This window comes from Etheostoma spectabile, chromosome 9, assembly GCF_008692095.1.
Source record: "Etheostoma spectabile isolate EspeVRDwgs_2016 chromosome 9, UIUC_Espe_1.0, whole genome shotgun sequence".
In the NCBI taxonomy this organism is placed as follows: Eukaryota; Metazoa; Chordata; class Actinopteri; order Perciformes; family Percidae; genus Etheostoma; species Etheostoma spectabile.
The window spans coordinates 30,147,062-30,161,922 of record NC_045741.1 but is presented as its reverse complement, the minus strand read 5'-3'; the positions used below and the strand labels follow the sequence as shown (position 1 = coordinate 30,161,922).

Sequence of the window (14,861 nt, the reverse complement as noted above, 5' to 3'; positions counted from 1 at the left end):
TTTTTGATATTTTATGTTGACATTTTCAGCCCTTATTGCGAAGGCCCATGTTTTGTGCCAACAAAAAAAAAAAATACTATAACGGGTCAAATTTGACCCAAGGAAACCTAAGTAAAGAAGTAAAGAGTACACTATTTGATCTGAGATGTACTGTAGTGGAGTAGGATTATAAAGTAATAGCATAAATAGAAATACAAGTACCTACAATTTAAAAGTACAGTACTTGAGTAAAGGTACTTGTGTGAGTAAGTCTGACTGGAGGTCCCCAGAAACAAGAAACATGAATGAATAAGCAATACCTCTGAATCAACTACCAACATGCTGATCGAAACCAGTACAAAAAGTCAAGTTCTGCTTTGCTGTGATCAGTAACCACTGAGATCTGAGTCATTTGGGGTTTTAGCCCAAAATGTCAGAAACATAGAACGTTGTTTCACTTTAAAGAGGATTGTTTGGCTCTTATTTGAGGCACACCAGCTCTGGAGACAGTAATTAACAAGGTTTAAAGTTAGTCACATGGTTAAAAGGAAGCAAAAAAAAAAACTCAGAAACGTCGATCTGTGTAGAAGCGAGACCCTCGTGATATTCACACAGGAAGGAAACGCGCGTCAAAACTGCCACTGTTCGGTCCCCCTTCTGTGCCCAGACTGCGCTGACTGAATGTTTTGGTGTACTGAAGAACCGAGCAATGAGGTGTTAACACTGCAAAAAAAAAAAAAAAAAAAAAGGCATTGCAATGTTGCAGTGCACTGTACAGTGGTCTGTTGTAAGCTCATGTCAGCCTACAGCTTTCAAAACCAGAAGTATTTCTTCCCACATTTGCTAGTTTTGGAGTGTTTAACTGCAGACGTCTGCTCCACCTCAGTGGAACATATGGAATGTTCATTATCAGGAGCAGACCACATCCGAGTTGGTGTCTTATCTACATACTTTCCAGTGGTCATGATTATGAAATAAACTCATGTGGGTGTTCATAGATGGCAGACAACACATAATTCCCTTTTTTTATTTTTATTTCATTTATTAAAGCATTGCTCTATTCAACGAAGGAAAATCAACTTAAATTATATATTATAACTTCCAAACAACCATTATATACATATTTTGACACCACCCATGTCAGATCCACACTAAACAAATATTTGAATATGCTACCATAAATCAGCGCGTTAGTGTTAACTGACTCTACATTTATATTTTAAAAAAAGGCACATGTGTGGAACCAATTTTGAAGCTGGCAAAAACACAATGTACATACCCCCCTTGTGTTTCAACATTGCCAAACCATTTCATATATGCTATTCAGTTCAGTTAGATTATATGCTACCACAGCGATCACATCACATCAAAGTGATGAGTAAGATTCAGAGACATTCGGGTTTCCATTCTTCCAGTGGAGTAAAACGTTCCACTAAGCCTTCAGATCTTGTAGAGACCAAAGAAATGGCATAATATCGTGACTCAGATAATTAGGGTGCGATACATTCACAAAAACTCTGTCGGATTTCTGCAGCTGCAGGGCGGAGCCGAGGTAATGTCTGTGGTCCAGAGCGGCCTGCTGCTGCGAGAGGGCCCCGCTCTGTGGGCCTCCATCAGGGTCAGGGCGAGGGGCGCCCTGCTCGCCTCACGAACACCGAGTGAACGAAGGAGGACGAGCAGTCCTTAAAGATCAACGCCACCCGTGAGTAAATGTGGTAGAGTCCAGTCTCGTTGACTTGCAGGGCGCCATCTTCGAACCTGTAGACACCGCCCCGGATACGAACGCCCGCCTGCCTGGACTCCCATCGCAAAGTCTTAGGGAAGTAGTCTTTTTCAATCCGCCCTGCCAACAGAAGAGAAGGATTATATACTTCTTTCAGTCTTATTTAGGATAGATAATCAAGAGTATTGGTTACATTTTTATAATATCTTACCTATCACATGTGCTAGGTCTGTTGTCCTGTCTTTTTCATTGAACTGGGTTTATGACCTAAACAACATCAGATTAGAGTCCATCACCCCTTTTTTCCCCCTTATTCGCACTTTTCACTCTGGTTGGGTATAATTCACATGTGGTGAGGGTGTTATATTTACCATTTGCTCTGAGGTGCATTAAATCAGTCACGGGTTGAACTTCACAGCGAGACAAAGAGAAACGAGAAATGTCAAGACCACATCACACAGACACACGGTGCTTTCTTCTAGAAGCCCTCTCAGAGCTGAAGCCAGAGCGAGAGGAAATCCTGTCAGCGGACCGGTGACACAGGTACACGATACATCCATGGGTTGCACTTTTTAAATGTCAACGCAGAGCTTACATGCATTACTCTTCAAATGATGCCGGTGAGTGAATTCATTATTCAACTTTGCAGTGTTAACTTTCCAGATGTGTTCCACTCTCCCACCTTCCACCTCTCCATCACCCCCTTCTATGCTAAGGTGAGAGAAGTCACACCTTTTTATTTGCGTTTGCTCCCATTAAAACAGCACAAGAAGCAATATTCTCACAATCTAATAATATTGACAATATTTTCTGACAATTGCCCAATTGCTGACTTTGCAGTCACATTCGACAACCTCAAACTATTATTTCCACACACTGCTGTTAGTCATCATACAATATTAATACAGTGAAAGGTCACTCTCTTTCTTATTTTTCTCTCTCAGTGTTTACTTCACATCCATCACATCTTGCGGCCCCTTACCGTTCTCAACTCTTTCAGTTCTTCTTGCATGTGGTTATCTGGTAGGGAGTGCGAAGCCAGGGTGCGAACACGAGCGGAAAAGAAACAGCACGACCAGGGCAGACAGGGGCTGCTCCCATGCAGCCCGGCCTCTTCTCGCGGCTCCGCGCCCTCCTGGGCAGGCGGGAATGACCGCAGGGTAAAGACTGGGCGACTGGGCAGAGTGCTGGGACCTCCGCCTCCATCCACAAGGAACACCTGTGGGACGGATAGCTCTGGTCATGGCTCTGGTGCAGGTCCTGTGGCGAGACAATTGGTATCTTGCCTCTGCACAAAAGAGGTGCGTACTTTTGATGAGACATCGGTCTTCAAAAAAAAAAAAAAATCAAGCTTCAGCTGTCAAGGCATTCACCACCCACAAACCCTCCTACACGTACCAAGGAATGAAGCAAGTGCAATGACTTCTCATTAAACTTACCAAGCTATCAAACCGTCCATTTACTCCCCTCTGGTCTGTATTGCTGCTTGATATTTCTTTAGTACTTTATCAAACAGTTTGGGTTTAATTGCTTCCTGTTCTTGTCTTTGCACTTTGCGTGAAGAAAAGTTAGCCAGTCTGAAGCCAGGAAGCTAGAGGTTTCAGTTGACCCCCACCTCACTACCACCATCAAGTCTCATCAGAAAGACATAGTTTTTTTCACAAATCCACGAAGGAAAGATTGAGCAGCAGGACCAGTTGCCTGCCCAGCATTTTATATTCAATGCAAAAGGTCTTTTGTCTAGGGTAACATCTCTATCTTATAAGCGTGCGTGTGTATGTATGAGTGTATGTATATATGCTCTGATGTCGTCTTTGAAATCTCTCATGAACCGTTCATCCAATCTACTTCACACTTGGTTTCCTGGGTACCCAAGAACTTGGACTTTTGATTTTGGAGCATTTGGATATTAAAATAAACAACGTAGCGGCGCTATGTACACTGGCTTTTCGTCGTAATATTTCGCTACAGGAAACTCAACAAAAAGTCATTAGCCATCACTAAATATTAAAAAACCAGACACTATATTGTGTTAAGGTGCAGCAAAACTTTCTGTCATATTTGCTGAACAAGAAAAATAGAAAGCCTTTATTGTCATTACACACATGTGCAATGCCAAAAGTGCAAACAAGATTGAAGCAATCCCTAACAGTGTCAACAAGAATATAAAATAGAAACAGTGCAGAAGAAAAAGAAGGGTGGGGGGGGGGGGGGGCGTGGTTTGTAGAGTAGAACTCATTAGCAGATAACTGTCCAAACCTGCAGCCTGTAGTCCTACGATTTGCAAAGATCCCCCACTCCCTGTCAGATGCACTTGACTTACTTTTTTGTCTACCCCCCCCCCCCGCAGTTCATCACCTCCAGTCCTGTTTCCCGTCTTCCGGTCAGCTGGCTTCTCTCTTGGTCCCCCTCCCTTGGACCTGTTCAGCCTGTCTCTGTCTCAGGCTCAGCTCAGCCTCCAGTCTCTTCCCCTCGGCCCTTGCTCCTGGCTCCTTGCTCCTGGTCTCCACCCGCTTCCCCTGGATATCCTCCCTCTCGAGACTCCAAGCTCCCCGCTCTGCATCCCTATCCCTGGCGTCGCTTCCCACTTCCCCTCTCAGCTCCAACGAATCCTTTTGATTTGGGAGCAAGTGTTTGAGTCCTTCGGTCCTAACGTAACCCAATACTAACACATGGTGGGGATTCCTTTTTTCCCAGGGCCGTACCTGACTTTTTCACATCTAAACCACGTCATGCTATTATCTTTGGTATTCAACGCGTTTAAAAGTGCATTAGTATTAATATTATTAAAGTTTAGCAGTCTTTTGAGCACTGTGTGTACGTTAAACAGTGATACAGCAGTTTCAGTAGAACAAGACGTATTATTGGTGGGAAGATGCTGCGCCACATGAAAAGGCCATATGTCTCTGCATTGGCTTTCTGCATGTGAGAAGCTGGTAGCGAGAGAAAGCGATACTTCACTGAGGGTGAGAATTAACCCCAAGCAATACACTCAGAGATGAACTTACAGGAAAGTTACGCACACAGCCCTTTCTCTCTGCTCGGTGAGGAGTTAATACCATTGTGGTCTTTCTGCCACTTTATAGGTTTGGTACTTAGGATGCAGAACGTCACACTGCTCCTTCATTGTGGTTGCAACCGTTAACGGTGGCTTTGGTGATTTTAAGAATCCGTTTTGACTTCATAGATGGATTTATGCCAGCATTAGTAGCCTTGCAGTTAGGCCTGCACCTCGGGGGGGGGGAAATATTAATCACGATTTTTTAGTAGAATTGATATCACAATATTTTTTTCACAAAGTGTAATGCTTATTGACACCTGAACCGTGACAAAAAAACAACAATGGGTGTACCAACATAGATTTTTTTTGGCACTATACACATTGCGCATCACCACAAGCCCGTAACCATATAGGCCTCAATGAAGAGAAGGGCGGGGGGGCATTGCAGCGCTTTATAACCTATTTTACAGTTAACAGTCTATGTTTCACTCACAGAAGAAAGCAGTAGCGTTTCTGATGAGTCGGCTCGTTAAAATAAATGAGATCAAAGTCATTAAAAAATTAAAAAAATAAGTTATTTACTGTTAATTTGATTATTATAGTGAGCAGACCTACTGCAGTGCAAGAGGGGGCCTACACTTATATAACACTTTGTTAAAACTGCTTGTATAAGTTGCATCAATTGTAAGCTAAGCCAGTCTGATATGCTGATTGTCTAACTTAGTCTTTGTTTTGTGTGTATTTGGTACACGCACAGGAAGCTGGAGGCCTCTGCCCTGTCACGGTCCTTTATTCCTTTCTCCGCTCCTGCAGAGACAAAGGGAAACCCGCTGCAGGGTGCATACAGAGCTCCAACTAAAAGGGTAACCACGTCAAACTAAACCATAAACTGTGCAGGGTGTCTGCACTTCCTCAGCTGCTGTGCCTGTTCCCAGAGTGTCATGCGGTCCTCGCAGCATCTGCAGAGTGGGTTATATGGAGGGTGGCGTTGTGGGGGTCGAAAAGTCGTGCTCAGTACTGTTCTCCAGTTAGTATATCAGGCAATGAGACTAAAAGAATCACTGAGTCAGCAAGTATCTGTCTATTACGTCGGTTTCTCACAGCCGTTCTGCTTTCTGTTGCATATGGAGATGCTTGTGGTCATGATGACTGATAACCTATATTCAGATACCTGACAATTACAGAGAATGCTGAAATGAATGACATTACTCGTCAGCAAACATACCTTTTCCTTACGCAGCAGTGCTGTGAGCGGGGCTTAATATTCAGATGTCTGTTTACCAATGACATGTCTAGGTATCGGCGTGAGTAGTCCTAGTCATTTTCAATTCATTTAGCTACAACCATCACAACATCTAGATTTTTTGGCATATGAGCCACCAAAGGAGCTTTTGAATGAACAGAGCATCAAGATGTTCCATAAATTCTTCATGTAAAATGTCATGATCATTAGTGTGCACTCTTCATCAGAAGAGCGAACAATCTAGTCCCAGTACATGACCGTCCTCTCCTGTGTTGTCCAGGTATGGAGGATTTCCCAGGTATCCTTTTTCTGCTTCACAGTCTGACTTAAAGTCTCGGACGGCACTTTTCTGTCCAACAACAGATCCGTGGTTGCACCGCTATCATTCTGTGCGTTCTGCTCTGGGTTGAAATGTTTGCTTAAACGAAGCGTTGACGAGGTTTGGCAGGCCAGACTGCAGCACTCGGCTAGGCTCTGTGTTTAGAGGAGCTCGCTGAAATGACGCTCCTCTGAACGCAGCAGTGCACCGCAGCCTTGTAGGGTCGAAGGAGAGGGGCTGGTCCTGGTCAGCACAGACGGCCCCTGAGGTTCGGAGTTTGGCTTGGTGGGGACAGGGGTGGGACAGGCTGGTCGCTGACGTCTCTCAGGGGCTGAGGTTGTGTGACATCCTGTCCTACTGCGCCAAGTCGTCTCACCTCACTCAACTGACTGCTACCATCATATGACTCGCAGGTCCGAGGGTTCTTAACTGGAAATGAAAGTGAAGATAGATCAAGGCCTGAGGTGATCTCCTGGTGTCTTGAAGGAATAGTTCACCCAAAATAAATTCAATCAGAAACAAGTGTATTAGACTTGTTATAGCAATTTTATATATTTTTTTGTCTGTCAGAGAGGGCTTTTGATTATATTTTTTTAAACTTGGCATTCCCAAAAATAATCAGCAGCGTGATCAAAAGTATCTATATCTAAAATATGCAAAAATACCACAATACAGTATTACTGTGTCACAGTACTGCCTCTTTTGTGCTTTCAGTATACGCTGAAATGCAACAATTGCTTATTAAATAACCATTTTAAAAATCCCTGTAGATTATACATAGAGCCATATATATATATATATATACACACACACACACACATACAGTACAAGGCCAAGAGTTTGGAACCACCTTCTCATCTACAATGTAAATAGTCATGAAAATAAAGAAAAGTATGTAATGAGAAGGGTGTTCAAACCTTTGGCGTACGTGTGTGTGTTGTGTGTGTGGGTGTGTGTGTGTGTGTGTGTGTGTGTGTGTGTGTGTGTGTGTGTGTGTGTGTGTGTGTGTGTGTGTGTGTTATATATATAGTAAACATTATTGCACAATTGAATTTGCTATGGGGATAGAAAAATGACTATGTGCAGGCTGATGTGTATTCAGAGTCTAAAAGTTATACATACTACATATAATGTATACTTTGAGGCTTATGCCTCGAACAGAGGTCCAGGGGTGTCCGAACTCTGACGATTTCTTGCATGTATCCTCCCCCCCCCCCCCCCCCCCCCCCCCCCCCCCCCCCCCCCCCCCCTCTTTCTCACCAATGCATTTATTTCTACCTCTCTGTTTAGCTTTCAACCATGCCAAACATGGATCTGCCCCAGCCAATTGCAATGTGCTTTCACCTGTTTGTTCCGGTAACATATTACTACTAATATTCTTTAAAAGAGTCAAAACAAGATGATGAATATATACTTTAGAGGTGTTAGCTATTAGAAAACATGCTTTGCTACACTGACGACTCTTGGAGAGTCCTGTGTCTCGCTCTTCGTTGCAGTATGCTCGAGAGTCCATGGCTTATGTTTGCAGGTGGGGTCCAGAACTCGTAGTTTGGCAATGAAGCGTTTGTACGTTTTCTAAAGCCTCGATGTGCAGGGAACTCGGCTATCTTCCTCTCTGGGTAATGAGACAGCGGAGTGCTGAAAGGGAAAAGACAATACTGATAATCATCTTTACAGAGGGAATTCAGAGTCATTAGAAGGTGACACACTACTAACAATCCATTACTTGCAAATAATACTCTATTTCCTTTTGATGCCGGATCCACTTTTTACAGAGGAAGTTGATTAAGAGTAGACTGCCAATAAAAGAGTGGCTAAAACAAACTAGTCCAAATAAATGAGTTAAGGTGAAGTGTTATTATATTATTATTATTAGTATTATATATTAATACTTATTACAGCTTGGGTCTCGCTCGTGGACATCTTTGAGGCGTCCCTCTGTAAATGATATATGAAAGATAACCTTAAGGTCCCATGGCACTGAAAATGTCACTTTTTGAGTTTTTTTTTAACATTAAAGCACCCATATATGCTCTGTTTCTTACTGTGGTGTGTTGTAGCTGGGATTTGCCATTGAGAATGAGCTAGCATGCTACGCTAGCAGTGTGCTACGGTTCCCCCTCGTCTCGGCTAGTTATCTGTTTAATTTTCCTTTACAAGAACTTACTTTTAATATTTATGGTACGTTCCATTTCATATATGGTTACTTACTTTGCTATAATATTAATTACATATCATTCAATTTTAATGGCAACTTACTTACTTACACTGCAATTTTTTTTTTGTACTATGGCAACCGCACTTTACAATAAATTTATTTAATGCACTTACATTCATTCAATCCTTTTGTTTGCCCATTGTTTGTGAGTTTCTGTTTTTTTACTGTAGGAAACTGCTGCGCTGTACAAGGGTATTTCCCACTGTGGGGATAAAGTATTATCTAATCTAACTCTAATTAGTGACGTAGAAAAGTCGTGCAGATTTGAACAGCTCACCCGGAGACTTAAGACAGAGGACATTTAGAAACCGTATCTTACTCAAACAGCACATGGGTGAATTTTTTCAAGTTTGATGTAGTGGAATCACAGGACTCAAAATAACACCCCAAATCCAGCATAAGTGATGTTTTCATACATACGGGCACTTAATTTGACTTCAGCTATATTAGGGGACAAACTAGCCTCTATAAAAGAGACTTCAGATACAGTATTAGGGACCACTAAGGTTTTCTTTAATATAAAAGAGATTCAGATACAGTATTAGGGGACCACTAAGTCTATATAAAAAGACTTCAGTACAGTTTAGGGGACCACTAAGGTCTAATAAAAGAGACTTCAGATACAGTATTGGGGACCACTAAGGTCTATAAAAGAGCATTCAGATACAATATTAGGGGACACTAAGGTTATATAAGAGACTTCAGATACAGTTTGGGGACCACTAAGTCTATATAAAGAGACTTCAGATACAGTATAGGGACCACAAGGTTATATAAAAGAGACTCAGATACAGTATTAGGGCCATAAGGTATATATAAAAGAGACTGCAGATACAGTATTAGGGACCACTAAGGTCTATATAAAAGAGACTTCGATACAGTATTAGGGGACCACTAAGGTCTATATAAAAGAGATCCAGATACAGGATTAGGGACCACTAAGGTCTATAAAGGACTTCAGATACAGTATTAGGGGACCACTAAGGTCTATATAAAAGAGACTCCAGATACAGTATTAGGGGACCATAAGGTGATTAGAAAGCATCCAAAGAGCACCATGTCATGGGACCTTTTAAGGAGCTCAGTTTACTCTGAGCAACATGGTGAATGCTAACGTTAGCTGTTAGCAGGCAATGTAGCACTGTAATGATGTGAGTACTAGTTCTAAGGAGTACTCCCTACATGCAGCACCTTAGTTAAGTTCGTTGTTTCATTTTAACCAGTTGGAGTTAATTTGTGAGTTAGCATCATTGTCGGTTAGCTAGCGATCAGTTAAAGCTAGCATTAGCCGTCCGTGCAGCAAGGTGTTTTTATCGGCCAACTATAAATGAAAATGGATGTTATTGCTACTAGCTGCTTGTGCTTACCCTCTCTCTCTTTCTGAAGCCATAGTCTGTTCAATTTCCCTTGTTGTTTCTCTTCGTTTCTTGCCATTTCAAACGTTACTACTACTCCAGAGTCTGCGGCAAACAACGGCTAATCCAAAACAATGTCACGTGACCCATGGTAGCAGTCATGTGATGCTAACATACCGCAAGAGCAACTCCCAACGTCATCACACGTGCACTTACCTGTACAACCATAGACTGTAAAAAAAAACAGTAGCCTAATATAAGACTTATAGATAATATGTTCATGAATAATATTATAATATGCAGGCTATATGTGCAACTCATAACCAAGTGTTTATGTTCCTCTGGTTTGTATCTATGAAGTACCTAAAGCAATTATTAAAATGAAAATGAAATCAAAGATTCACTTTAAAGGTGCTGATGGAACAAATGCCTGTTATTATTACATTGAAGTCACAGATTTGCTTTTCGGAAAGATAAACCCCATACTTTAAAGGTCCCATGACGTGGTGCACTTCGGATGCTTTTAACCCTTAGTGGTCCCTAATACTGTATCTGAAGTCTCTTTTATTTGTGAGGTCAGTAAGGAGCAAGGTTACCTCCCTTCTCTGCGTTGCTCGCCCAGAGAATTTGGCCCACACCATGGAGACAGTCAAGATCCATCTCATCGTCAATTGAAAGTCCAAGTTATATTTTTGCAATGAACCCTATTGTTTCTCTTTAATTCCATAGATATAAGTTAATAGTCCAGACATTACTGCGTGTGTTGTGTGTTTGTGTGGTGTTTGTGTGTGTTGTGTGTGTGTGTGTGTGTTGTGTGTGTGTGTGTGTGTGTGTGTGTGTGTGTGTGTGTGTGTGTGTGTGGGTACAAACTGGACGCATGTGCTGTCGCGGTTGCACCCAAGGAACCAAAGATTTGGTCCTATTTTATACTAGGTGACACTAATTGGCTCATACACTATTTTCAATCACAGTTATATCCGTTTGTTTTCTAATTTACTATCAAGAAACTGCGTTTCTGTTTTTTTCTCTGAGCGCTTCTCGCTGGTGTCAAGTGGGCTGAGCTTTAGTGGAAAAAAGGTTATGCACGTACTCTTGAGTCAGAATGGGATGACAGTTGGTGGTTTCTTATGCGCTTCGTTAAATCTTAAAGCGACACGTCCTGATGATTGCAAGACCTGGCTTTTTTTAATGTTAAACTTTTCATAAATAATATATTTTACTGTGATATCTCGGCGCCATGTGCAAGTGCTTTGTGCTGTGCTTCCACCAAATATAGGCCCAAATCTCTCTGCCTAGGACATTTTCTTGTCCCCGATCTAACAGCTAGGGGAGACGTGATAAGCCTCAAACAAACTGTTGCGTATTTCCTTTAAAGATATAATGAAAAACCAAGACAAAATCACCCTTAATGCTTATTTTTTCCAAAAAAAAAGAGCATTTCTAAGATTCATGAGAAAAATGGTTGCTGTGAGCCAGCTTTATTTTTTATGCTACGTTTGCCTGAGCTCTGCATGAACTGTCTGAGCACAACTTTTAATTTCAAGGTCATGCTTACAGGATACATTTGCAAGAGAGTAAACAGGAAAAAGACAGAAGACATCGTCACATGATACATAACCCTTTTGATTTAGAAACATGTACTTCTTCCCATTTGCTTATTGGCTGTTGGAAGAAGTATTACCATTAGAAAGTAGTAATCATATTGTGGGGGGCGGGGGGGGGGGGGCGGGGGGGGGGAAACACTGTTACCAGACTTGTGGCATTCAAAATCGTACTTAACGTATGAGTACCAAAACGCAGAATCAAAATATCTTAGAGACCAAAGTAATGTTATTGCAGAATGCCTATTTCAGAATCATATAGATTATAATTACTGATGTCATTAATGTGTTTGATCCGTGTATTATTTATATACTGCTCGCAGCATACGTTATTAGTTCGGTGGTTCCCAAACTTTTTTCACATCATAGGACACCTAAATCCCCCCCCCCCTCCCTTTTTTTTGGGCCTTTTGGGTGTTTGTGTTTTTAACAAAAATGGATGACACATGACCAAAATACTCCATTACATCTGTCATTGATTACTTTGGCAAATAAGTGAGTCCCCTTGTTGCCGAGGGGGGGAACCCCCTGGGTAGTCCCCCCTATCCCCTTTTAACCCCTGTAGTTATTAATTTATGATTTTGTGTAATAATCTAAATCCTGCAAACCAACTAGAGCTTTAACCCCTTGTTGTTGTCGCTTCCCGTCAACCATGAAAAAAAGAGTGTTGGTCCTTTTTTTCAACATTATCTCATTGTTTTTTCCAAGATTTTTGTCTTTTCAGTTGTTGTGTTGGCTTTTTTTTTTATGTTTGCCAAGCCTTTTGACATTTTTATTGTTGACATTTTCAGCCCTTATTGCGAGGCCCATGTTTTGTGCCAACAAAAAAAAAATACTATAAACGGGTCAAATTTGACCCAAGGACAACATAAGTAAAGAAGTAAAGAGTACACTATGACTCTGAGATGTACTGTAGTGGAGTAGGATATAAAGTAATAGCATAAATAGAAATACAAGACCTACAATTTAAAAGTACAGTACTTGAGTAAAGGTACTTAGTGTGAGTAAGTACTGACTGGAGTCCCAGAAACAAGAAACATGAATGAATAAGCAATATCCCTCTGAATCAACTACCAACATGCTGACGAAACCAGTACAAAAAGTCAAGTTTCTGCTTCTGCTGATCAGTAACCACTGAGATCTGAGTCATTGGGGTTTTAGCCCAAAAATGGCAGAAACATAGAACGTTTTGTTCACTTAAAGAGGATTTGTTGGCTCTTATTTGAGGCACACCAGCTCTGGAGACAGTAATTAACACAGGTTTAAAGTTAGCACATGGTAAAGGACAAAAAAAAAACTCAGAAACGTCGATCTGTGTAGAGCGAGACCCTCGTGATATTCACACAGGAAGGAACCGCGCGTCAAAACTGCCACTGTTCGGTCCCCTCTCTGTGCCCAGAGCCTGCGCTGACATGAATGTTTGTGGTTGACTGAAGAACCGAGCAATGAGGTGTTAACACTGCAAAAAGAAAAAAAAAAAAAAAAGGCATTGCAATGTTGCAGTGCACTGTACAGTGGTCTGTCTGTAAGCTCCATGTCAGCCTACGCTTTCAATACCAGAAGTATTTCTTCCCACATTTCTGCTAGTTTTGGAGTGTTTAACTGCAGACGTCTGCTCCACCTCAGTGAACTATGGAAATGTAGTTCATTATCAGGGACGAGACCACATCCGAGTTGGTGGCTTATCTACATACTTTCAGTGGTCATGATTATGAATAAAACTCATGTGGGTGTTCATAACGCATGGCACAACCATAATTCCCTTTTTTTATTTTTTTCATTTATTAAAGCATTGCTCTTTCAACGAGAAAATCAACTTAATTATATATTTATTAACTTCCAAAAACCATTATATCAATATTTGACACCACCCATGTCAGATCCCACTAAATAAATATTTGAATATGCTCACTAAATCAGCGCGTTAGTGTTAACTGACTCTACATTTATATTTTAAAAAAAGGCACAATGTGTGGAACCAATTTTGAAGCTGGCAATAAACACAATGTCATACCCCCCCTTGTGTTTCACTTGCAAACCATTCATATTTGCTATTCAGTTCAGTTAGTTATATGCTACCACAGCGTCACATTCACATCAAAGTGATGAGTAAGATTCAGAGACATTCGGGTTTCATCTTACTTCCAGTGAGTAAAATCGTTCCACTAAGCCTTCAGATCTTGTAGAGACCAAAAATGGCATAATAATATCGTGAACTCAGATAATTAGGTGCGATACATTCACAAAAACTCTGTCGGATTTCTGCAGCTGCAGGCGGAGCCGGTAACGTCTGTGGTCCAGGACGGCCTCCCTGCTGCGAGAGGAGCCCCGCTGCTGTGGTCCTCCATCAGGGTCCAGGGCGAGGGGGCGCCCTGCTCGCCTCACGAACACGAGTGACACGAAGGAGGACGAGCATCCTTAAAGATCAACGCCACCCGTGAGTTAATGTGGGTAGAGTCCAGTCTCGTTGACTTGCAGGGCGCCCATCTTCGAACCTGTAGACCACCCCCCGAATACGAACGCCCGCCTGCCTGCGACTCCCATCGCAAAGTCTTAGAAGTAGTCTTTTTCAATCCGCCCTGCAACAGAAGAGAAAGATTTATACTTCTTTCAGTCTTATTTAGGATAGATAATCAAGAGTATTGTTACCATTTTTATAATATCTTACCTATCACATGTGCTGCAGGTCTGTTGTCTGTCTTTTTCATTGCCTCGGGTTTATGACCTGAAACAACATCAGATTAGAGCACATCACCCCTTTTTTTCCCCCCATATTATCACATTTTCACTCTGGTTGGGTATAATTCACATGTGGTGAGGGTTGTTTATATTTACCAATTGCTTGAGGTGCATTAAATCAGATCACGGGTGAACCTTTCACAGCGAGACAAAAGAGAAACAGAGAAATGTCAAGACCACATCACCAGACACACGGTGCTTCTTCTAGAAGCCCTCTCGAGCTGAAGCCAGAGCGAGAGGAAATCCTGTCAGCCTGACCGGTGACCAGGTACACGATTACATCCATGGGTTGCACTTTTTAAATGTCACGCAGAGCTTACATGCATTAACCTCTTCAAATGATGCCGGTGAGTGAATTCTTATTCAACTTTGCAGTGTTAACTTTCCAGATGTGTTCCACTCCCCACTGTCCCTCTCCATCACCCCCCTCTCTATGCTAAGGTAGAGAAGTCACACCCTTTTATTTGCGTTTGCTCCCATTAAAACAGCACAAGAGCAATATTCTACAATCTAATATATTGACAATATTTCTTGACAATTGCCCAATTGCTGACTTTGCAGCCACATTCGACAACCTCAAACTATTTATTCCACACACTGCTGTAGTCACTCATTACAATATTATACAGTGAAAGGTCACTCTCTTTCTTATTTTTCTCTCTCAGTGTTTACTTCCAACATCC

The 14,861-nt window shown here is 41.7% G+C and overlaps 1 protein-coding gene across 2 annotated transcripts in view; it reads right to left on the bottom strand.

Moving 5' to 3' along the window:
• The window catches only part of si:dkey-86e18.1 (uncharacterized), a 14,727-nt gene extending 4,690 nt beyond the window's left edge, over positions 1-10,037 (bottom strand). For both annotated transcript variants that reach the window (XR_004333376.1, XM_032525336.1), the window contains exon 1: positions 9,851-10,037. Coding sequence is in view for 1 of the 2 variants with exons in the window: in XM_032525336.1 (XP_032381227.1) it covers positions 9,851-9,917 (67 nt within the window). In the remaining variant the exon portion in view is untranslated. The remainder of the gene's footprint in view (positions 1-9,850) is intronic.
• Positions 10,038-14,861: the final 4,824 nt, after the last annotated feature.